This window comes from Astyanax mexicanus, chromosome 8 (genome assembly GCF_023375975.1).
Source record: "Astyanax mexicanus isolate ESR-SI-001 chromosome 8, AstMex3_surface, whole genome shotgun sequence".
Classification (NCBI taxonomy): Eukaryota; Metazoa; Chordata; class Actinopteri; order Characiformes; family Acestrorhamphidae; genus Astyanax; species Astyanax mexicanus.
The window spans coordinates 8,199,970-8,226,343 of NC_064415.1; the positions used below are offsets into that span (position 1 = coordinate 8,199,970).

General features: G+C 36.0%; 1 protein-coding gene and 1 long non-coding RNA gene across 2 annotated transcripts in view; one reads left to right on the forward strand and one right to left on the reverse strand.

Annotated features, from left to right (window-relative positions):
• Positions 1–26,374, reverse strand: part of adcy1b (adenylate cyclase 1b) — a 173,205-nt gene that overhangs the window by 119,594 nt on the left and 27,237 nt on the right. Inside the window, exon 3 of the mRNA XM_049482059.1 lies at positions 18,109–18,227. Within this exon, the coding sequence (XP_049338016.1) occupies positions 18,109–18,227 (119 nt within the window). The remainder of the gene's footprint in view (positions 1–18,108; positions 18,228–26,374) is intronic.
• Positions 19,644–25,196, forward strand: LOC125803803 (uncharacterized). Its single transcript, XR_007440171.1, has 3 exons — positions 19,644–20,453; positions 24,833–24,904; positions 24,976–25,196. It is a non-coding gene; the product is annotated as an uncharacterized LOC125803803 (long non-coding RNA).

Here is a 26,374-nt window from a genome sequence, read left to right on the forward strand (position 1 = left end):
GTGGTACATGAGGTGGAACGAAATTGTGATCTCACGATCCAGTTTACACCCAAGAGCTGTTATTAAATAGATATATAGATAAAAGTACAATAAAGGAATACAATAAAAATAGAATATACAAAATAGTTAAAGATAAATACCCCAATGAAATAAATAGAAAGAGTAGACAGGTTGCAACAACAAGTCCAGAGTGCAAATGTGCTATAGCAGCATGAAATGAATTAGAGCAGTAGAAAATAAAGTGTCTCAGTGCGGGTAAAGTGACCGTGTTTGTGCAGTAATTGTCCTTGTGTGTCAGTGCAGTGTGTTGTTAAGTGGAGTTTAAGAGTCTTACAGCTTCCGGAATGAAGCTGTTTCTCAGTCTGGTTGTTTTGCACTTGATGCTCCGCAGCCTCCGTCCTGAGGGAAGCGGGACAAAAAGTGCATGTGCTGGGTGGGTGGGATCCTTCCTGATGCAGGTGGCCCTCTTCCTGCATCTGGAGGTGTAGATGTCCATGGTGCTGGGGAAGCTGACTCCAACAATCCTCTGTGCAGCCTTCACCACCCTCTGCAGAGCTTTCCTGTCTGCAGCAGAGCAGCTTCCATGCCACACGTTGATGCTGGAGCACACGACGCTCTCCACCACACATCTGTAGAAGGAGGTGAGGACTACGCTCCCGAGTCCAGCTCGTCTCAGCCTCCTGAGGAAGTAGAGCCGCTGATGTGCCTTCCTGACCAGAGTGGAGGTGTTGTTGCTCCAGGTGAGGTTGCTGCTCAGGTGCACACCCAAGTACCTGTAGCTGTCAACCACTTCCACCGCAGATCCTCCAATGTGCAGGGGGAGGTGGGCATGCTGGCCTCTTCTGAAGTCAGTTTGTTTATTGAACAACTGATTCCACATGTATTCCTGTACAGCTTTAATGTCTTTAATACTAAATTTACCAAGTAAAAAAATAATCTAAAAAGAAAGAAAACACATTGGGCGCTATTTTAGTGATCAATAGTGCACCGGTCAATTGCCAATGGTGCAGCTGGATTTAGGGCGTGTCGGTGTGTCTTTAGCAGAGGTGGAAAAAGTACAGAAAAATTGTAATTAAGTAAAAGTACCTTTACTTAAAGGTACTAAAGTTCTACTCGAGTAAATGTAAAAAAGTACTCAATTTAAAATGAACTTTGAGTAAAAGTTACATAGTTACTTTTAATTATTTAATGTAAAAAAGTACAAATCATAAATTAAATCGTTTTTGATTAACTATTATTGCACATAATAATTTGGATCTTTCAGGCAGTATTTGTTCAGACCACCCCATAAAACATTTAACACAAGAACAAGTGGTACAGGTTTCTATGATCCATTTTTTTCTTTACTGTTAAAAAGTTATGGTCATATATGTGACTATAAACCGTATTTTTACAGTTTTACAGTTCATTATTATTTTTTAACTTGCCATTGCTATGCTTTAACTGCTATTTACATGCTTTTTTAACATTCACGCAGATTGTTTAATGATAAAAATACTTACACCACATGCTTTCACAGGTTTGATGTGGAAGTTTTGAAAGCTGCAGCTCTGTCCGAGGGCGGGACAGGTGCAGTTTGTATTGCATGAGGACGTTACTGCCTCGTTATTCCACGTGCGTGAGCATCCGTGCGCCGGCGCATCCGTGACAATTATTATTTTTTTTTTTTTATTCAGATTCAGATAATTGTTTTTTTTTCCCAGCATTTAATTTTTTACTCAGTAATGAGGAGTTTTTCAATGTAGCGAAGTAGATTACTTGTGTCAAAATGTACTTGAGTAAAAGTAAAATGACCTATTTTAAAAACTGCTTTAAAAATTACAAATTACTCATAAAATCTACTCAATTACAGTAATTTGAGTAAATGTAATTCATTACTTTCCACCTCTGGTCTTTAGTATCATGAGGACACAAAAAAAACTTGTCTTGCGCGGCTCGAGACACACAAAAGGCATGAACTAATTCTCTTAATTATTCATGGGTATGTTTTGTATGGAGGACCAAAACTGCCAAAATTAAAAATAAATAAATAATAACTAGTAAATCACTCAATAAACGTAATATGGTGGATAAAAATGGTAAAAAAAAATTAATTTATGTAAAAATAAATACATACTAAATACTAAAAAAGATGTCTTAATAAAAATGTCTTAATAAATTGTTATTTATGGATTTCTTTATCAACATTGTTTAATTTTTCTTTTGATTTATTTGTTTATGTATTTACATGACTGTTTATTTCTGCATTCATTTATTTCCCGATTTATTTATTCTATTTATTTATTCCTGCATTCATTTATAGATCTTTATCTGACATTGATCAACCAATAGTAATGCTAGGGCACCGTGACATCATTGCTGGACAGCCCCTTCATTATAATATAAGCACAAGGAAAAACAGAAATAAATAAATCGGGAAATAAATGAATGCAGAAATAAATAGTCATGTAAATAAATAAACAAATAAATCTAAAGAAAAATTAAACAATGTTAATAAAGAAATCCATAAATAACAATTTATTAAGACATTTCTTTTTAAGTATATGTATTTATTTTTACATTAATTAATTGTTTTACCGTTTTTATCCACTATATTACTTTTATTGAGTGATTTACTACTTATTATTTATTTATTTATTTATTTTTAATTTTGGCAGTTTTGGTCCTCCATAGTTTTGGGTGTAATATAAAATAAACCAATCAGTGTGCCAGTTGTCATTCCCTTTAAGAGGCAGGTGCACTCTGACCAAGCCTATCCTGAAGTAGAACGTCCAGCCATCTGTTCATGACCTCAAGCTCAGGTGTACTTGGGTTCTGCAGCAGGACAATGACCCAAAGCTCACAAACACAAAGTTCAACTTTGAATGACTTAAAAATAAAAATAAAAAACCCTAGTGAAATTCCTCCACTGCCAGTTATCAGTAAAGCTTGATTGCAGTTGTTGATGCCAAAGTGTTCACAACCAAGTTATTGGGTTTGGGTTTGAACACTTTTTCACACAGGACTAGATTTTTTTAGAATGTTTAAAATGTTTTCCTTCTTTAAAAAAAAAAATAAATAAATGTAAAAAAAGTGCTTTTTATATTTACTCAGGTTGTATTTGTCTAATTTAAAAGTTAGTTTAGTAACCAGAAAAAATTCAATATGACAAAAAAAAAAGCAAAAACAAAATAAATATGTAGGGAGGCAAATACTTTTATACTTTTACTTGAACACTGTATATTTACAAAAAAAAAAAAATACATTTGAACCAAGCCTCCTAAACCTCTCCAAATACTTCCAGCCCATAAGGGATGACCCTCCAAGATCTGGCTTCAGAAGAGGAAGCTGAAAGACCCACAGGTTTCAGACTTCCTGTCCATATTTAACCAACTCTCACTCAGTATTACGCAACAGCTTTTGGTCTCCATTGCAGTAAATCCTCTTCAGAAGCTTAGAGGACAAACCTGAGCCAAGACTGCACCTTATCAGAGGAAGGAGAACCAGAGAGAGCGAGAAAAAAACAGAAAAAATAGAGATACAGAGCCTTGCAAAAGTATTCGGCCCCCTTTAACTTTTCAACATTTTTTACCAAATGTCAGGCTTCAAACATTAAGATATGGATTTGTAATATTTTTATGAAGAATTAACAACAAGTGGGAAACAATCGTGAAGTGGAACGAGATATATTGGATATTTTCAACTTTTTTTAGCAATAAAAAATTGAAAAGTGGGGCGTGCAATATTATTCGACCCCCTTGTGTTAATACTTTCTAGCGCCACATTTTGCTGTTGCGATTACAGCTCAGTTTTGCACATCAAGAGACTGAAATTTTTGCCCATTCTTCCTTACAAACCAGCTGGAGCTCAGTGAGGTTGGATGGAGAGCGTCGATTTGTTTGTGAACAACATTTTTTTAGCTCTTTCCACAGATTCTAGATTGGATTCAGGTCGGCCATTCCAACACCTGGATACGTTTATTTGTGAACTGTTTTATTATAGACTTTAGCAGCTTTATGTTTGGGTCATTGTCTTGTTGGAAGATACAGTAAATCTCCGTCCCAGTCTCAGGTCTTTTGCAACAGACTCCAACAGGTTTTCTTCCAGAATTGCCTTGTATTTGGCTCCATCCATCTTCCCATCAATTTTAGCCATCTTCCCAAATCTGTCCCTGCTGAAGAAAAGCAGGCTCAAACCATGATGCTGCCACCACCATGTTTGACAGTGGGGATTGTGGGTGTGTTTAGGGTGATGAGCTGTGTTGCTTTTACGCCAAACATAACGTTTTGCAAAAGTTCGACTTTGGTTTCATCTGACCACAGCACCTACTTCCACATGTTTGGTGTGACTGATTGTTGTCCTATGGACAGAGTCTCCCACCTCAGCTGTAGATCTCTGCAGTTCATCCAGAGTGATTATGGGCCTCTTGGCTACATCTGATGGCTCTGATCAGTCTTCTTCTTCTTGTTTGAGCTGAAAGTTTAGAGGGACGGCCGGGTCTTGGTTAGTAGATTTGCAGTGGTCTGATACTCCTTCCATTTCAATATGATCTCTTGCACAGTGCTCTTTGATATGTTTATTAAAGCTTGGGAAATCTTTTTGTATCCAACTCCAGCTTTAAACTGCTTCTCCACAACAGCATCTCCTCAGACCTGCCTGGTGTGTTCCTTGGTCTTCATGATGTTCTCTGCATAGCTTTAAACAGAACTCTGAGACTATCACAGAGCAGGTGAATTAATACTGAGACTTGACGCCCCACTTTTCAGTTTTTTATTTCTTAAAAAAGTTTAAAATATCCAATAAATCTTGTTCCACTTGACGATTGTGTCCCACTTATTTAAAAAAATACAAGTTCACATCTTCATGTTCGAAGCCTGAAATGTGGCAAAAGGTTGAAAAGTTCAAGGGGCCGAATACTTTTGCAAGGCGCTGTAGAAGTCGAGAAAGATGGAGAAGGAGAGATGAAGGGATCAGGAGGAGTCAGAGAGGAGGGATGGAGGCAGGGTTTAGGCAGCTGGGGAGGATCCTCAGTGGATGGCGATGGATGTTCTGCTGCGGATCGAAGATTCTCCGTATCTGGAGATCTTTTATTTATGAGCGAGCTCTTTGTGGGTTTATGGGTTGCCAGAGCAAGGCTGAGGACTAAGCCTCAGGCTTTACCCCAGATAAAGCTGCACAGAGACTCTGGGTTAGAGAAGAGGAGAGATGAGAGGAGGAGATAAAGGAGAAGCACTCAGAGGAGTGGAGATAGCTGGGGGAGGGGCTAAAAGTAACATTAACAGAAGAGGAACTCAGATCTCCCTCTGTTGCTTTTGGCTTCGATCGATTTTTTTTCTCGTTTGCGTCACTTAAAGCAGAGTTACGTAGCATTTTTACCATAAAATACAGATTCAACCTCCAATAACTGTATATAAGCATGAGCAGCGCAACAACCTCTCACAAAAATTAAGAAACTAAAGGTCTAGTGCCTCTGCTGGCTGGTTGCAGTATGATGTGTAGCTCTACCCACCTCCATATGTTTCAATAACAAAACAGCCCCACCCATTTTTGATTACACTTTCCTCCTCTAATCTTTTTTTTTATTTTACCTGTATTTTTTGTCCCTAATATAGATAATAGTACAATTTTTCTCCACAAAAATCAGTTTAAATCAGTTTTCAAACCTTTAATCTTAAATCATAAGAAGGCGGGGCTAAAGTGATTGTCTGCATTGCGATTTTGCATTTTTGTCATACATAATTTTTTCAGATTATCAAACAAACTTTAATTTTAGACAAATATGACCTGAGTAAATATAAAATAGTACTTTTTAAATGATGATTTCATTTATTAAGAGAAAAAAACCATCTAAACCAATCAAACCCTCTGTAAAAAAAAAAAGGTAACTGTGATTAATCTCACTTTTTGGAAAACTGAGTTCAATTTCACTACTAATCACAACCAGTCCTGATAACTGCCAGACCTGTAGAATCAAGAACTTAAATCACTTAAATAGAACCTGTCTGACAACATGAAGCAGATAAAAGAAATCAAAAAGCAGCACATTATTATACCCTGATCTGAAGAAACTAAACAACATTGGAGAAAAAAAAGTCATTGATTCTTCATCAATAAATCAGGTAAAGGTTATAAAGTCTACATTTCTAAAGCTCTGGGACTCCAGAGAACCACAGTGAGAGCTATTATTATTCACTAATGGAGAAAACATGGAACACTGGTGAACCTTCCCAGGAGTGGCCGGCCAACCGAAATGACTTCAAAAGGGCATGAACAACTCATCCAGGAGGTCCAAAAAGAACCCAGAACAAATTCTAAAGAACTGCAGGTCTGTAACTAGAAAAATAATTGAAAAAGTTTAGTGTCAGGAATGATATGCTTTTATAAGCTTTTTGGATGCTCCTCTCTCTTATTGTGACGTCAAAATGAAGAAAGAAAGCAGCATAGAACCACCCACCACCCACCCCTCACCTATCAACCCCCCACCAGAGCCGCACCTACTAGATCAGTTGAAGGAACACTATTTTAGTCTGCTGGTTGAGAACCTCAGACAGAACACAGCAATATTAACCAGCAGACTTTGTCTGAGGGGAGGATCTGTAGCTATTGTCTGTGGCAGGTCAGCAGATGAGAGATTTCTAAGTTTTTTCAAATAATGAGTTTCTGCTTTTGACACTAATGTGAGGTAAATATTCAGAGTATACATGGGGCGTGGCCAGCAGCAGCCTATTTGCATAAAAGTAACGGAGCCCATAAACGGCTCATTCTGAAAGAGACATTTTCTGGGTAGTAGTTTATTCTGTTTGTGTTTCAATGAAATCACCTCCATGTGTTTCAATAAAAAAATGCACCGCCCATTTTTTATCTAACTTTTCTCCTTTAATCTATATTCCTATCTTAAGTGTCCCAAAAATACCTGTGGTTAATTGTCTGTAATATTGCTAATATTACAATTTTTCCCCACAAGAAATCAGTTTAAATCAGTTTTTAAACTTTATTCTTCTAATACAGTGAAAAAAAGGGATTGACAGCCTTGGATGTTTGCATTTTTGTCATACTTACATTTTTTAAATGATCAAACAATCTTTAATATCAGACAAATAAAAGCCTGAGTAAATATAAAAAAGCACTTTTTAAATGACGATTTCAATTATTAAGGGAAAAACATAGCGCCACTCACTAGATCAGTTGAAGAAACACCATTTTTGTCATTTTGTTTGAAAACCTCAGACAGTACACAGCAGGATTAGTCTTCAGACTTTGTCTGAGGGCAGGATCTGTAGCTGTTTTCTATGTCAAGTCAGCAGATGAGAGATTTGTACCTTTTTTTTCATATAATGTGTTTTATGCTTTTGACTACACTAATGTGAGGTAAATATACAGCGTACACATGGGGCGTGGCCAGCAGCAGCTTATTTGCATAAAAGTGACAGAGCCCTTAAACGTCTCATTCTGAAAGGAACTAAAACTAGTAAGAACAGAGCTTGAGAGATCTTATTTATGTGAAAGTGATTTTATGCAAAGAACTTCATGAACTTTTGAATTTTGTATAAAAAGAGATAAAATATGTCCCCTTTTGACTCATGTAAATAAAGGATTAATGATTCTGGCTGCTATAAACACTTATTACGCTTATATTACACAATATTACGCTTTTATCAAATGTTTGAAAGTAAACTTTGATCATATAAAGTGTAATATAGTGCATTTTAAATAAATAGACCACTATGAACACTTTTAGTTTAATGTAATTCAATATACTTCTAAAATATTATTTCCAAATATACTTTTGTACATGTTTAGCAAAGTGTGTTAAAAACAGCTGTTACAGTAGTTCACTTAAAATACAATATATTATGGAACTTTTTAGAAAGTAAATTTAATTACTACATTGGTAAAATGTTTTACTAAAAGGTATAATAATTAATTAATGATTCTGGTGCTATAACACTTCTTTAATAAAGCTTTAGTATAGAAAAGTGGGTTTAAGAGGTGACAAAACGTAAAATATACATATGAAAAAAAGTCAGACGATCTAAAACAGGGGTGTCCAAACTACGGCCCGCGGGCCATTTGCGGCTCGTTTCCTTTTTTGGAGCGGTCCGCGAGGTATTTTAGAAATAGAATGAAAGTTATCCCGTTTTTAAGCAGGTTTTTATAATGTGAGATTAAAAGTTTGAACGCTAGGTGTCAGAAACGGGCCAAAGAGTCTAAAAGCGGAGAGGGTGCGCATTTCTAGCGCAGAAAAACGGGCCAAAGAGTCTAAAAGCGGCGAGGGTGCGCATTTCTAGCGCAGAAAAACGGGCCAAAGAGTCTAAAAGCGGCGAGGGTGCGCATTTCTAGCGCAGAAAAACGGGCCAAAGAGTCTAAAAGCGGTGAGGGTGCGCATTTCTAGCGCAGAAAAACAGGCCAAAGAGTCTAAAAGCGGCGAGGGTGCGCATTTCTAGTGCAGAAAAACGGGGCAAAGAGTCTAAAAGCGGCGAGGGTGCGCATTTCTAGTGCAGAAAAACGGGCCAAAGAGTCTAAAAGCAGAGAGGGTGCGCATTTCTAGTGCAGAAAAACGGGGCAAAGAGTCTAAAAGCGGAGAGAGTGCGCATTTCTAGTGCAGAAAAACAGGCCAAAGAGTCTAAAAGTTGCCGTAGTTAAGGAGTTTAATATTAAGAGACATCATGAAATTAAACATCAATTTGAAAAATCTTAGTTTACACAACACTGTCAAAGAAAAAGAGAGTAAGTCAAGTAAAATGATCTGTAAATGAAATAATCAGGAAAATGTATTATTTAAAGTGGTATATTTCATTATTTGTTTTATTTCAGAGTTTTTGGCCCGTGACTTCAAATATATTTCTCCTTCTGGCCCCCAACAAAAAAAGTTTGGACACCCCTGATCTAAAATACAGTGTACTAAACTGCCGTCTTTCATAAGCGTCCTGATTAAACAGTTAAGAGCTTCATCTGATCGGATCTGCATTGTGTTACATTAGCATAGTGAAGTTCAATGTCATTAATCTTCACTGAAGTGCCTCCTCTGGGTTTTCACTCTTTCACACCGGCTCACAGCAGCAGGAGAAGCGCTCTCTGGTGAAAAATGAAAGAGTCGTGCTGATGAGAGTAATGGCAGCCTGCACACTGAGATGGAATGAAACAGAGCCTTAGTGCTCAATGTATCACTCCATCTGACTTCTGCAAAGTCACTTTAAACACTTAGAGAAAAGAGAACAGGGAAAAAGTTGAGCTGAACTTGAAAAACGTTCATCAATAATTTACATCAGAAATTAATGAAATCGCTTAATCGCTTTTTAATTAAACATCTAAGCATCAGTCTTCTGGACGTAATACGCTTAAGATATACTGCCTTAATACTTTCATAGAATTTCCACTTTAACTGCGCCTCCAGCGCGAAGTGACATCATGAGTAGTGATTTCACCAGTATATTGAGGATCGAGGATCACAGGCTTTATTGTACAACCTGCACAAGATGCGTTGTGATGCTCATTGCTATCTTACAACCTGTCAACAACCTATTTTCACATCTTGCTCCCACAATGTTAAAATAGCATCAGAGTTTTGGAATAAATCTACACTGGTCTGGTATAAAACACATGAGCTCTACTGACTTATTAAAACCCTGACAACAGTCAACACCCTGGTGAAAAAATATATATACTTAATTGTACTTAAAACATATTGAGAAATGTCTAAGTATGCTGTAAATATACTAACAGATTTATGTACTTAAAATATATTAAAAGTACATTAATATTATGTTTTTATCAAAGGTTTGAACGTAAACTTTAATCATATTTGTACAATATAGTGTACTAAAAAAATTAGATGGCTATGAAGTACACTTTTAGTTTAATGTAATTGAATATACTTCTAAATAATAATAATTTCCAAATATACCAAATATATTTTGTACATTTTTGGCAAAGTGTGTAAAAAACAACTGTTACAATAGTTCACTTAAAATACTTAAAATGAATCATGTAACGTTTTAAAAAGGAAAAAAAAAATACTACTACTAATTTTTTTAAAATATTATATTAAAATACATTTTTATACAAAATGAAAAAAAAATCACTGCTTATCGCAGTTAAATAAAGTTGCTAATTAGGATTATGCTCTGTCTTGATGCTACAATACTATTTAACATGATTTGGTGCAGTTTTGTGGATCACAGTGTGTCTAGAAATAGTGTTAAAAACCACATAAGCAGATTCTAATATGTTATTATTTAACTTTTTACACTCCACAACACTCCACTACACTACACGTATACTATCTTTACACTACTCATCTGATGAACTTATCCTGTACAACAGAGGTAGCTCATGCTTTTCCTTTCCTGGGGCGGTCCTGATGAGTGCCAGTTTCATCATAAAGATTTTGACGGTCTTTGTGACTATATTTGAGAATACTTTCAGGATAAGTTGTTTAATTTTTTTGGATGGACTGACCTTTCTTTTTATTTATTTATTGCTTAGGGTCCACTTTCTTTTTGTTGTAATCCTGTACAGAAAAGGTAACTCCTCAGGTAGTCCTGATGAGAGCCAGTTTCATCATTTTCTTTTTCAGTCCTTTCGACTGCACTTGAGGATACTTTCAGGATAAGTTCTTGATTTTTTTTTTAAGGATTTAGCTTTATTTTTTGTTTTAGAAAAGGGTCCCCTTTCTCTTTGTTGGGGTTATAGAGGGGGGGGGGTATATGGCTGTGTTTATTAAGTTTAATAGAAATATATTTAGCTTTTTACACTACACATATACACTACACAACACTCCACTACACTATACGTATACTATCTTTACACTCCTCAAGAGATCAACTTATCCTGTACAAGAGAGGTAACTCATGCTCTTCCTTTACTGGGGCGGTCCTGATGAGTGCCAGTTTCATCATAACAATTTTAATGGTCTTTGCTACTGCACTTGAGGATAATTTCAGGATAAATTCTTAAATTTTTTGGATGGATTGACCTTTATTTCTTATGCTTAGGGTCTACTTTAATTTTTGTTGGGGTTATTGTCGGGGTGGGGGGGGTATATGGCTGCGTTTATTGAGTTTATTAGTAATATATTTACTTATGATGGTTCTACTGTAAAGCATTGTTTAATATTATGGTGTTAGTGCACAGGGTGAATAAGGGCCTCTACAACCATATAAGCAAGTTCTAATATATTTAATATTTAGCTTTTTACGCTACACATATACACTACACTACACTCGTACTTACACTCTTTACACTCCTCATCTGATCAACTTATCCTGTACAAGAGAGGTAACTTTTGTTCTTCCTTGCCTGGGGCGGTCCTGATGAGTGCCAGTTTCATCATAACGATTTTGATGGTCTTTGCGACTGTAATTGTGAATGCTTTTTGGCTAAATTCTTGATTATTTTGGATGGATTGACCTTCACTTCTTGTTAGGGTTCCCTTTTTTGTGTTGTTTATTGAGTTTATTTGTAATTATTGGTTTTAGTGTACAGGGTGAATAAGGGTCTCTACAATCATATAAGCAAGTTCTAATATGTTACAATTTAGCTTTTCAAACTACACAATACTACACTACACTTACACTATCTTTACACTACTCATCTTCAGTCAGAGCTACTGTTTACTCCACAGAAGCTTTAAAGCTGCCCTTCTATGGAAGTGATCCCACCGCTCCAGAGTCTTCCACTAAATCTTATTTTAGCCTCCAATAAGCACAGAAAAATAAGCAACTCGCCCAGAGAGCTAAATATAACCCGGCTTTTCTTTCAGTAATCGGAATAGGAGAGTGAGTGTGTGTGTATATATACAGCATATGTGTGTGTGGCATATAAATAATAGCCCAGGATGGAGCTCCATCATTTCAGAGCTCAGCTGTACAGTATCTACAGGAACTAAAACCAAATACAGCTCTGAAAAAAAAAACGGAAAATAACAGAACACTTAACAATGATGTTTTTCCTTGATTTTACCGAATTGAAAACCTCTGGAATATAATTAAGGAGAAGATGGATGATCACAAGCCATCAAACCAAACCAAGCTGAACTGCTTGAATTTTTACACCAGGAGTAAAGCAGCATAAAGTCATCCAAAAGCAGTGTGTAAGACTGGTGGAGGAGAACATGATGCCAAGATGCATAAAAAAACTGTGATTAAAAACCACCAGGGTTATTCCACCAAATATTGATTTCTGAACTCTTAAAACTTTTTTTTTTTTTTGTATTATTTGAGGTCTGAAAGATCTGCATCTTTTTTGTTATTTCAGCCATTTCTATTTTTTCGCCAATAAATGCTCAAAATTACAATATTTTTATTTGGAATTTGGGAGAAATGTTGTCTGTAGTTTATAGAATAAAACAACAATGTTCATTTTACTCAAACATAAACCTATAAATAGCAAAATCAGAGAAACTGATTCAGAAACTGACATGAACTGAATATTAATGCCTGTGTGAAACCAAACCAAACAGAGGGAGAAACTCTCCAAATAAACAAACTCATCAACTGATCCGGAACATAGAAACTTTAATAACTACAGGTGTGAAAACGCTCTTTTTTTTCTACTCAGCTATTTAGGTTCTAATTCAGAAATCCCTACAACCAAGCTGAGATGTTTATAATAAAGTAAAAAAATTGTCCCCTATCCAACTCATAATGATTTTTTTATTCCAGCGCCCCACGTTGGCTTTTTTCCCCCTCAAACATAAAATATAATATAAATATAATAATTGCATTTTACATTTTTTACAGTCTTTCTTTTATTAACATTTAAATATCCACTGTAAAAACTTGCATCCTAAGATGAGCAAGTGTGATTAATCACAGTTAATCACCAAATATCACTGTGATTAATTGGACTAAATTTATTTATTGATTGACACCACTCGTTCTAATTCATATTATGGAAAGTTTGACTCAACTAACTAAAGAGAAAAATTACTTTAAGAAATGAAGGCCAGTCAATCTGAAACATTTTAATAGTCACTGCAAAGTCCATTATGATGATGGAACTGGCACTCATCAGGACCGCCCCACAAATGGAAGAGCAAACGTTTCCTCTGTTATCAGCCTCAGAAACCTCAGATAAGAGCACCTAAATGCTTCTTCTTCACAGTGTCTTTTGGTTTGTTTAACACTTTTTTAAGTAACTATAGGTTTAGAACTGCAGGCCGTGGTGCTGTGTGTAGGAGTGTGTTTCAGAGCATGACCTCCGGTTCACTAATCCTGCTGTGTGATGTTTTCCCTGCTGTGGTCTGGAACGTGCAGCGCACCACCGCTGAGTGTGAGAACAGAGGCACGGCTGTAGTGAATAAAACCACAATTCCCACATCCATCAAAGCCTCGTCTGAGCCTCATTCAGGAGAACTGCACTCATTACTACAGCCGACCCAGCCGAAGCTCAGCACTGACTTCTGTCTTTCAGTTTCTTTCATCAGACACAGTGTTAACACTGAACCACAGAACTGAACCCAGACTGCTGTTACACTTATAATCAGTTTCTAAAAACACAAATCAAATTATAGTGATGGATTAGACAGAGAGCTGGGCAATTTATATCGATTCATTCAAATTTACATTTAAGTACGATGTGTTGGATGTTTCTGAGTTTCCTGTGGGCCTCCGTTGTTCAGAGTGAGCTTAGCCCCTCCCTCCCGCACCCCCCACCTCTTTACTTAATAGCATATTAAACTGCTCTTGTTTTCTATTTTGTCAGTTTTATCAAAAAAGCCACCATTTTATTTATTTCTGGGTTTTTTTAAGCTTTCTAAAAGTTACTGGATGTTAAATAAAAACTTGTTTTTAACCATTTCTTTGTCATCTGTAGTTTTCTGTAATTTTTAGTAGGGAAAAAAATAGATTAACCCTTGTGTGGTGTTCGGGTCTGTGGGACCCGTTTTCATTTTTCATCAAATGATACAAAAAAAACTATTTTCTAACTCAATCTCATTGGCATTGGCTCATTTTTTGTGAAAAACATTTATCAAAACACATTTTCGATAAACACACACTGTACACCCCCCCCCCCCCCCCCCCCACACACACACACATTTATATTGCATACAGTATGTTTGGCCAAGGGCTAATAAACATTGCTTCATTTGTAAATTTGAAACTAAACAAATTTTCTACTCATATCTTGAGTTTAATTCATTTTATTTTACATTTTATTAAAAAACTAATAAAAAAAGAGTAGCACTTTTTGAAAGAAATGTAACATAAGAAAGGTAAAGGGCAAATATTAACCATGTAAGCTGTTTATATTGCTTGCAATTTAGGTGAAGCAAGCATGTGTAAAGCATTTTAATGTAAAATTGCTTAATTTTGCTGAATTAAATACAAGTAACAAAGTAAACGAGTAACAAAAATATGAACACCACACAAGGGTTAAAATTGAAAATTGGATTTTATTAAAAAAAAAAAAACCCATATCACCCAGCTCTAATCAGACAGTTCTATGACATTTGTCGTGTCCCTTGGAAGCTAAAGGACACTGAAGTGACCTGTGGGATATGCCTGCATTAAATGATCTGAAATCTGATAGTGATAGTACTTTATAGCATTTTCTGAGCATGAGTACATGTATTTCTGAAGTTGCAGATACTGATACTTACTTAGAATAAAGCAATCAGGAGCATTATGTACCATATTTCTTGCACTATAAGGGGCACTTAAAATCCTGCATGCCTTATTGTAATCCGGTGTTGCTTATGTATGAATTTTATCATTCAGGTATTAAGGAGCAGTAAAGCCACTCTGCTGAAGTACAGAGTTACAGAGTTATTAGCATTGTTATGCAGTATTAGCATTAGCCGCTAACTTTGCTAAGCACTAGCTCTTTTGTCATTCAGAGGTAAGTGTATCGGACTGTAATAAGTTACTTGGGACGAACAGCTAGGTAATATAACCCTGGCTTACTACTTCAGAGACCACTTCAGATTCTGAATCAGTTTCTCTGATTTTGCTATTTATAGGTTTATGTTTGAGTAAAATGAACATTGTTGTTTTATTCTATAAACTACAGACAACATTTCTCCCAAATTCCAAATAAAAATATTGTCTTTTAGAGCATTTATTTGCAGAAAATGAGAAATGGCTCATGCAAAGAAAACAAGTTCAGAAGTCAATATTTGGTGGAATAACCCTCATTTTAATCACAGTTTTCATGCATCTTTGCATCATGTTCTCCTCCACCAGTCTTACACACTGCTTTTGGATAACTTTATGCTGCTTTACTCCTGGTGCAAAAATTCAAGCAGCTCAGGTTGGTTTGATGGCTTGTGATCATCCATCTTCCTCTTGATTATATTCCAGAGGTTTTTAATTTGGTAAAATCAAAGAAACTCATCATTTTTAAGTGATGTCTTTTAAGTGATGTCTGTCTAATTTCTTTTCCAGTAAATTAGGTATGTAAATTTCCTAATGTCAGCACCCAATCAGCTAACTAGACTTTCAGGGAACAAACAGGAATTATATATACTTTATATTGAATGCATGAAATCAGACGTCCACTTATTATTTATTATTTATTGACATGCCTAAAATGTTTTTCTCTGCCAGAGTCACTTCTATGTTCATATGGACAGTTATAGCCAGAAGCCGCTGGTCACAATCATTAACTGCACAAATGGAAGTAATGGAACACTATCAGTTTTCACTCCAACTCCCATTTCAATTCACATGATCTTGCTACAAACATGCAGGCCAGGGTTCAACCTCAATCACAAGATAACACCTCCCATGTGCAACCTTTACTCTGTACATGAGGTCCACTGCACTATTGCTCCGTGTGTAGTCTCAACAAAGTCAGAATGTCCTCTGACCGTCTCTGTATGTAAATAAGTGTCTATTTATCTTATAGTAGAAGTTCTGTGGACATCTGGACCTGGTAGGAGGTAAAGAACCCCTGCAGGACTTTTTAATACAGATACCATAAATCTCACTGCAGGAAATCAAAAAGATATTCAAAACAAACATTTCTCTTTCTTTAATAACCTCATACAACACGGAAATACTTTCTGTATTTAAGTTCATCATCTGCCTGTACATTCCAGTGTTAATGACAGCATAACCGGGAGATTGCTGATTCGAATCCTGTTCATGCAGCTTGCCATCAGCAGCTAGAGCCCTGAGAGAGCACAATTGGTCTTGCTCTCTCTGGGTGCGGACAGTAGAGAGCGCTCTTTCCCCTCATCCCTCCTAGGGTGATGTGGATCAGCACAAGGCTGCATCTGTGAGCTGATGTATCAGAACAGATTCGCTGCACTTTCCTCCATGTGCTAACTTCAAATGTATCGGAGGAGGCATGTGCTAGTCTTCACCCTCCTGTTGTTGGGGCATTACTAGTGATAGGGGGAGTCCTAATAAGTGGGATGGGTAATTGGCCTTGTGAATTGGGAGGAAATTACATCATTAAACTCAACTTATTGAAAACAAGAGTCCAGGAATCCCAGTCAAAGGTTTCTACAGCCAATCAAGACAGAAACATTGAATCATCCAATTTTATGTTTGAAATTAGCTTATTTACTTACAGTAGAAAATTAAAACTTAGTTTTTGGACTAATTGGACTTATCCTTCTAATTCCAAATAGCAAGAATCATTTTAAACTATTAAAACTACTGTCCCCATATGAGGATTTTCCGTACATACTTTCCATTCCATCATATGTGACAAAAGTGTGTTGTCTGTGTGGCAGTGTGAACAGTAGAAACCACACTAAATCTGACATTTGTAATTCCAATCTGGGCCAATTTAATACGCTGTAATGAAATCCAATATTTTATAAAAATAAAAAAAACTGATTGAAAACACGAGTGTGGGAATCCCAGTCAAAGGTTTCTACAGCCAGTCGAGAAAGAAACATGGAATCATCCAACTTTATGTTTGAAACTAGATTATTTACTTACAGTAGAAAGTTAAAATGTTGTTTTTTTGAACTAATTGGACTAACTTTGCAGATCCTAAATGTCAAGGATCATTTTTAAATGTTAAAATAAACTACTGTCCACATATGAGGACACTGTTGCTTTTGCAAAAACGACTTCGCATTCAAAGAAAAAAGTTTAGTTTTTATACTTGTTAGGTCCTACTGATCTCAAATAGCCAAGAGAAATAAAAAATTCAGATCTTTTACATCAGATGTGATACTAGTGTGTAGCCTGTGTGGCAGCGTCTAAAGTGTTTTAAAAAGTACTGCTTTCAAAACTACTTAAAGTATAAAAGTAAAAGTAATGTAAGGAGAAAAAATAAAGCCATTAAAAACAAAAGCTTAGGCCACGCCCACAGAGTCCTATAGTACACTACCCCCCTCCCCTCCCCAAAACACATCTTACTAAAAGCCATTATGAATATAATGTTTAAATATTAAAATATTAATGTTGATAATATAATTTGGGATTTTGCTCTAGGCTGTTTCCTGTTTCAGCTGCATATATGCTGATTGTAAATGAATGTATTTTAGTAGAATGTAAATATATTAAAGATATTAAAGTTTAGTTGGACTGGAGTTTATCTGGAGTTCTCTTGAGTCTCTGCACGGATCATCTTCATACTAGACTACATACGTCTGCTATGTTCTTGCTGGGGAGTGTGTGTGTGTGTGTGGGGGGGGAGGGGGGGTGCAGGTGTGATGGATCACAGTATAAACCAATAGGGAGTCAGAATGGTATATGTTTATACTTCTCTACATCCAATCACAATCAGACTCACTCTATCTGGATGGAGAGATTTATCTGGATAGGGGTTTTATTGAACGATGAGAAGCCGGAATGAAAACGAGCTGAAATGAAACAGGAGTAACGAGGCTGTTTTTAAAATGTAAGGAGTAGAAATAAAAATTAATCTGAAAAATAAATAAATGAGGTTCTCTACATTCCAAAAATGTCATATGGAAAAAAGCACCAGAACTCCACAGAGTAAACTCAGCTCAGTAGATCTGTGCAGCTGCTCTGACATTTCAGCAGATCTGAACGAGCGTTTGAGAAAAACAGCGCCTCGATAAATCTAGAAAGACGCTCTTCCTCAGCTTTAGCGTAAAGCTCCTGCAGAAGCTCGATAAATCTGTTCTGAGGCCTGTCCACGACCCTCCTCCTGATCAAGGTCACAACGGAGCTCAGAAAGAGGAGCGGGGGATCGGCCTACCTGACGTTGTCGTGCCGCTGGATGTAAATCTTGTGGAAGATCCTCTCAGGAGGCTTCAGGAAGTCTTCCTTCATCTCCATCGCCACGTTCCTGGGCAGGAGACTCATCAGCAGCCGCTCCTACCAGAGTGTTGGAGAGAGAACGGAGAAAATTTAGTTTAATAGAATCAAATTAAAAGGGAGATTATAGAATCTACAAAAAAAAAATCTTGTATTTTCATGTTTGCCTTTTTTTTTTACTTCTTGTCATAATATGATTTTTACATTGTTTCAAAAATCCATAATTAAACAACAAATACAAATGCCCTTAAATTGTATAATTGTATAAAATTACTTAACATTTACTTGATTAGAAAGATTGTTTCTTCTTCTGTAAAGTAGCCATAAGCCCTATCTGGATGGGATTAGTTTTTCAGGGGGACGTCTGTGAAATATTACACACTCCTACTCAGTGATAAAACTCTTTTTATTTGCATCCGGACTGCAATTGATAAAACAGGAGGACCAGTGAGTTTTTTGGCTTTCTCGGTCAAATGACATAGCGGTCAGTAGCTCCTCCTAGTGATGGGCGGTATGTCCAAAAATGCATATCCCGGTATTTTTCAAGATTCTGACGTTTCATGGTAGATTCTGACGTTTTTAATACACTGTAAAAGACGACCTATAGAATCTACTCAATAAATGTGAGGTAACAATTTGCACTCAGTTTGTTTGGGTAGATTTCACCCCATATATTGAGTAAAGATTACCTAAACGCATCAGTTGTGACACACTAAAAGAAATAAGGTAAAACCTACCCAACATTTCTCAATACTATTTACTTAAAAAAATTCAGAAACATTTACATTAATGTTACTTCTTTATCTACTTAATAATTATTAGTTATTAGTTATGTATTATATATTAGATTTTAATATGACTAACTAACCACTACTTTAAAAAGTCAGAAAGAGTGAACCACACTTACTTCCTCTAGCCATGGTGTTTTAAATAATCGACAAGTAGACCTCACATCACAACAGTGAAAGCGCTAACTAGATAGCTTATTAGCGTTAGTAAGGTTTGTTCGAAGTAACCATTGTTTTTACAATAAACCTGCACACTTGCTATATAGCACAGCATTTCCTTATTTAGGCTGAATAGCACTAGCTAGCTAGCTAGCGAAACTAGCTAGGGTTAGCTAACTTTGCTAGCACAGAGAGCTTAGCACTGGCTACATGTGTTAACAATTAACCTGTTACAAGAGAATGCCTGTGCCAGAGGGTAAAGTCCTAAACTAGGAATCTTACCTTCAAAACAGCAGCTCAAAAAGAGATGTGCAGCAGCTTGATTCTCAACAAGTGCGCAGGGAACCAATAGTTTTTGAATATACCCAGATAGCCAGCGACTTTGGCCCGGAGTCGTTTCTAAGTCGGCACTGCTGGTTTAGAGTCGCAAGCAGAAAAATACTTCTGGCCCACAGCTGGCCCAGTGTCACTTTCTGAGTGTTCTACATCAGTGTGACTGAGCAGTCGTTTTGGTGCTGGTGAGCGACTGTCGCACCTAACCTGTTGATTCTCTGAACACAGGTGTGTACTGGCTCAAATACGGCAGACGACCCTGTACCAGCACTGCACTAACAAAGTGGAAAACTGACTGTTCCCTACTGTTAGCACTTTTCTACCAAAGCTGACTTGTATATTTTCTTTTTATTTACAGTTATAGATGACTCCTGTCAGTAAGAATACTTACTCCCGCTGTTATGCTGCTCCTCACACACACACGCATGCACGCACACAAACACACACACACACACACACACACAGCCTGTTATAGTACACACACACACACAGAGCCTGTTATAGTACACACACACACACCCACCCACAGAGCCTGTTATAGTACACACACACACACCCACCCACAGAGCCTGTTATAGTACACACACACACACACACACACACACACACACACACAGAGCCTGTTATAGTACTGCTACACGCACACACACACACACACACACACACACACACACACACACACACACACACACACACACACACACAGCCTGTTATAGTACACACACACACACACACACACAAACACACACACACAGAGCCTGTTATAGTACTGCTACACGCACACACACGCACACACACGATCAGCATCCCTAGACCCCAAAACCAACCGTCGCGCACACCCCAAACGTGTGATCACGTTTAGAGTGTAAATGAATCTAGATGATATTTACCTTGGTGCCCCTGCGCATCAGCCCAGTTCAACCCGTGCGGTTTCTCGTAGCACTTGGCGCGCGGATTCCTCAAACATTACAACTGTCAGCTATCCTGAAACCTTTGAAGTTTGTAGGTAGGTAGCAAACCTAACTAAGTATTACGTACCTTTTTTGAAATATAATTTATTTTGACTTAATAAATATTTTGGCCGTCAAATATGATTTATAACCCTATCTGTGTTGCCTCTTCAGTTAGCTAAGCTAGCTAACTTAGCAGCATATCAAGGTGATATTATCTGAAGCTAAATTATCTCAGAATGTAGCATTAAACACATTTCATGTTAATGTAAATGTTAATGTTGCTATAACAGTTACTAACAGACAACCAAAAAGTATGTTTTTACTTGAAATTCAAATTGTTAACTAGTGTACAAGGCCAGAACAGAAGTACTGTTTCGGTATTTACGTTAGCTAAGCTATAAACAGTTAGCTAACTAGGATAGAAACCAGCTAGTTTGCTAGCGTTAGCTTAAATGCTTTTACAAACATACATACTGTAAAAGCATTTAGGCTTGCTAGTTAACCAATTTGGTAGTTAGCTAGCGAATTGGTCTTTACTAGCTAACCTAAATGCTTCCACAGAACTTTTGTTTAGATGTTGTACATTAGCTAGCTAGTCAGCTAGGTTAACTTAGTGGTTGTGTGTCTCTACAAGTCACTGTGTAATGTTTGTTTTAGCTAGCTTTTTAGTTAAATAAAATGGTGCTGTGTCTGTGAGTTAATATAAAAAAATCTTTATTTGTATTGTTTATCCCAGAGTTCAGTATTACGTTCCTGCACACTCTGCTACTTCGTTAAAAGTGTATGTTATTAACTTAGCTAGCACATTTTTATATAAACACACTCACTACTACCAAATAAGCTTTAGTCAACATTTCTCTAATTTGTAAAATCACACTAGAAGTTGTTTGTGTATGCAGTATATTAGTATACTAGAGACAAAAATGTTTTACTTGAAAAAGTTTAAAATTAAATTACACACACACAGTTATCCTGTTAGACACAACAGGAGAATTTAACAACATTAAGTAAAATAGTGGAGCTTTTCAGAGCAATTAAATTATTCATGTTTTATATTGGCAAAAAAAGGAAATAGGAAAATCATAGATACATTTTATTATTGTCAGTAAATTAATATGTTTTAATGTTGCTGCCCCTACTTTCGCTTCTGCTGGTGCCCAATTTTCCAAGTACTTATTTCAAGAATGTGATGCTGAATTTAAAATGGTCATGTCATACAAAAGAAAAAATATAACAGGATTATATTTGTAAATATGACTGCAATAAACATATTTAACATTAAACTATTACTGTACTTTGATTCTATTAGTTGATAGTTGTATCTATAGAAACAAGCGTACAATTAAATATGTGTAGAGAAGGTATAACTTGCTTTTAGAGCCTACTCAGAAAATATAAATAAGAAAAACTATACTGGTGGGTGTGTAATGCTCTCAGGGAGTAAGATATAAATTTACTGAGGAGGAGACATCAATGAATTATTAAATTATCTTTATTTTAATTGTCTTTATATTATTTTAATCTTTATAATCAACACATTTTCCTTATAATTAATGTAGATGTATTTATATATTTAAGTATTACAGTATGGAGGACCAAAAATGAAATACGTATAAATAAATAAATAAATAAATGCACATATAAATGTAGAAATAAATAAATGTTGAAATAAATAAATGAATAAATAAATAAATGTTGAAATAAATAAATACACATAGAAATGAATAAATAAATAAATATATAAAAAATAAATACACGCATGAATAATTGTATAGGTAAATAAATAAATTAATAAATACATTTCTAATTTTTTATATTTATTTTTATTTATTCATTTATATGTGCATTTATTTATTTTTTCATTTATTTATTCATTCATTTATTTCAACATTTCTACATTTATTTATTGATTTATTGCCACATTTATTAATTTATTTATTTCTGTATTTCTGCATTTGTATGATAGTTAGGTAGGCGGTCCTATCCTCGCTCTAAAGCAGGATTGGTTTTTGAGCTGCAAAAGTTTTGGTTCTACTGCTTGTCACTACCCGATCTGTACCCCCTGCCCGATTTGTTCCGCAAACTGAGCAGGGGCACAGATCAGGTAGGCAATGCCAAGTTGTGGTTCCGCTCACACTGTCGCAAACAGCTTGTAAAACGCGGTTTCAAAATGAAGGACTTACGTTTTTACAGAGCTCTGAAAGAGTAAATTTTAAGTGGAACATTTACTCCACCATGCAACAAAAAAATGTGCAAGGAAATGCGGCGTGTGTCTGAAAACTTCATAGCAAAAGGTAAGTTAAAATCATATCATATTTTAGAAAGGTTTGCGTTAGCTGAGGAAGCGAAGTGTCCCGTTATGTGAACTAGTTAGTATAGCTAGGTTAACTATGCTAGCTAATTTAGCTCGGAGTATTTTATTATATCAATAAGTAATTAAATATGAAACGTGTTTTTTTTTCGGCAGACAACCGATTGTTTTACACTGGACCAAATAAAACGTATATGAGACTAGTTGTTTGTACTGAGGAGGAAAAAAGGTCTGTTTTGATGGAGTGCCATAACTCCGGCACCGGCAACCACAACGGTGTACGAGGCACGAGAGACAGGGTGATTGCTGGATACTTCTGGCCTACCCTAATGAAAGATGTAACTGAGTGGATATGTTGTGAAGTTATAACACAATTTCTTATTTATTTCCAGAGCGTAAAACTGCAACACAGTACATATAAATGTTTTATTTAGTATAAATATTACAGTATTATTCATACAAGGCTGAAGTTGGTTTGATATTCGCAGCTCCTGATTCGTTTGGTTGTATGTACACTACCTTCCATCACTTACTTTCTCCAGTTTTACTTTAACGTGCTGTTCTAGTGTAATTCATTCATTTACTAAGTAGAAAATATCTTAACTAGAGAATTAGCCTCATACTTTAAGAGAAAACCTGGCATTAGCCTGGCCAGAGCTAATTGTATACTGTATAATATTTATTTTAATTATTGAATATATAATTAACAATTTAATATATAATGAAAAAAATATTTAATAAAATTATATTTTAAAAACCTTTGTGAGCCATACTGCACAAAAAATGAATAAAAAGCTAATGTTCCAATGTGATTTCAAATAATTTTTTCATCTTGGGCCTGACCAAATACACATGATATGAAATTGAAGTCTCCTATGTTAAGGAAAACCTAGAATTAGCCTGGCCCGAGCTGATTTTATACTGTAAAATGAATTAGCAACATGACATACGAGCCATAATGCACCAAAAATTGAATATTAAGCTGACGTTCCAGTATGATTTTGAAGGACTTTTTCATTTTGGACCAGAACAAATAAACATGAGATGAAGAGTTCTAGTATTCACAAAATCGCACTGGAATCACTGGCTTTATATTCATTAATTTTTGTGCATTATAGCTTGTATGCCATGTTGCCAGTTCGTTTTAAAGTATAAAGTATTTCAGGTTCTTCTTAAAGTAGAAGACTAAAACTCATTATATCATGTGTATTTGGCATGGCCCAAGATTAAATATCCTTCAAAATCGTACTGGACCATCAGCTTATATTAAATTTTTGCTGCATTATGGCTGTGTATGCTATGTTGCTAATTCATTTTACAGTATAAAATCAGCTCGGGCCAGGCTAATTCTAGGTTTTCCTTAAAATAGGAGACTAGAATTTCATATCATTTATCAGTATCAGTATTTGGTCTGGCCCAAGATGAAAAAATTCTTAAAATCACACTGGATTTTTTTTTTGAGCGCAACGGCTTTTAAAATATTATTGTATTTTTTAAATTATATATAAAATTTATTAATTTAATATTCAGTAATTAAAATAAATATTTTACAGTTAACAGTTAGCTCTGGCCAGGCTAATGCCAGGTTTTCCCTTAAGGTAGGAGGCTAATTCTCTATTTAAGATGTTTTCTACTTAGGAAATGAATGAATTACACTAGAACAGAAAATAAGTGGAAGGTCGTGTATATAAAATTGCATTTTATAACATAATATATATTTACATAGTTAATAAACAGCTGTACTGCTTTTCTTCATTATAGCTCCTTCAGTGTTGATATGTGAGGTGTTAAATATAATATTCGGAACAGTTTGTGAACGCTCCCTTTAGTTCACGGTGGTTCAGTGAAGCGGCAGCTGCGAATATCAAACCAACTTCAGCCTCATATTATTTATTCAGTAGAAACAAAAGAAATCTTTCATAGATAGTTACCAAGATTCTGATTTTGTATAAAAATAGTGTAACAAAAACAAAGTAATGTAACGACAAATATTATTGTGCACGAAATTATATAGCACACCCCTTGTTCTAATATGTATTTATGATATGCATTTTATTTTACTTTTTGTACATGTTTAGACACTGTCCCAACTTAATTCTTCTTTTTTTTGTTTTTTTTTAGGTGAAGTGTTGTCGCCGCTGCCAACTAAATGACCCCATGAAGACGGGGACACCAGTGTTACATTCTATTAAGGTATTCCAAATTCTGTTTTGTTTAATAGAGAAAATAAATGTTTTGAAAGGTAATGGAAAATATGTGTTTAGGTGAAGGCTGCATGGGAGGTGATTGGCCTGGATTTAATTGGCCCACTGCGAGAAACTGGTCAAAAAAACAAGTATGTGTTGACCATGACTGATTTATATACAAAGTGGGTTGTTGCTGAGCCACTGCAAAATAAGACTGCAACTGAAGTGTCAGCAGCCATCATAAAGACACTCTACTTGTTCGGCATGGTCAAGAAAATTATTACTGACCAAGGGAGAGAGTTCGTTAATGAGGTAAAAGTCTAGTATAATGTGAATTCTTAACATTGATATTTATCTTAATTAGCACACATGTTTTTCTGACATTCTGCTATGCACACTGTATTTCCTTTTTGATGATTTGCACACAGCTGAATGAAAACATCTTTGCAACTCTGAAAATCAAACATGCTGTCTCAAGTGCCTACCACCCTCAGACAAATGGGCAGGTAATTTTCAACATAATTTTATTTGACATTTCCCTGTAATGTTAAAAAAAATTAGGAAATGTTTTAATTGTTGTTGTGTTTTATATATATATAGGATGAGCGAACAAATCAAAATGTCAAACGTGTATTGCGGAAGTATGTAAATGAAAGCCATAATGATTGGGACATCCATTTACCTGCAGTTGTGTATGGTATTAACACTGCTAAGCAAGTGGGTATTCATTATACATTCATTATGGTCGATATATAATGTAATCGATATATAATGTTTTATTTCTGATAACTTAATTTGTTTTTAACCAGTCTTCAACCAGGCACACCCCGTATTTCTTATTCTTCCATCGGCACCCTCATTTGCCAGAGGTTATGAACGCCTGTCCCATGGGAGAAGACTTTAAAATTGCTGACCCAGAAGATGATCTTGACACCCGAGTAAATGAAATGAAAATTTTAAATGAGAAGGTTAGGTCCAAATTCATGTAGTCTAACCACAGAAGTTTTTTTTAATTCAATGGCATGTAGTAAAGTGTAATTTTTTTTTTCTTCAGGTGCTTAGCAACATTGAAAATGCGCAGAAAAGACAACAAAAGTCTTACAGGAACCGTAAGAGAAAGCTAATGAGCACAATCAGTCCTGGCGATGAGGTCTTGATTTCTCAAGATTTCAATATAAAACAGAGAAAAGACACCCTTGCTGACCGCCACAAAGGTCCTTTCACTGTGGATAGTATCTCTAAAAGGGGTGTGGCATCAGTGGTGAAAGATAATGGGACTCGATGTTGCATCAATGTCTCACGGCTAACGGTGAATTTACACTGCTCCGACGCGACAACGCACAGCGACGGATCCCATTCATTTTCAATGGGAAGCGCCGCCTCCGTCAGACGCAGTCGCGCGGTGCATCATGGGTCCGACGCGTCGAGAGCGGGGGATGCGATGCGATGAAAAGTTGAGCCGAGCTGAACTTTATGC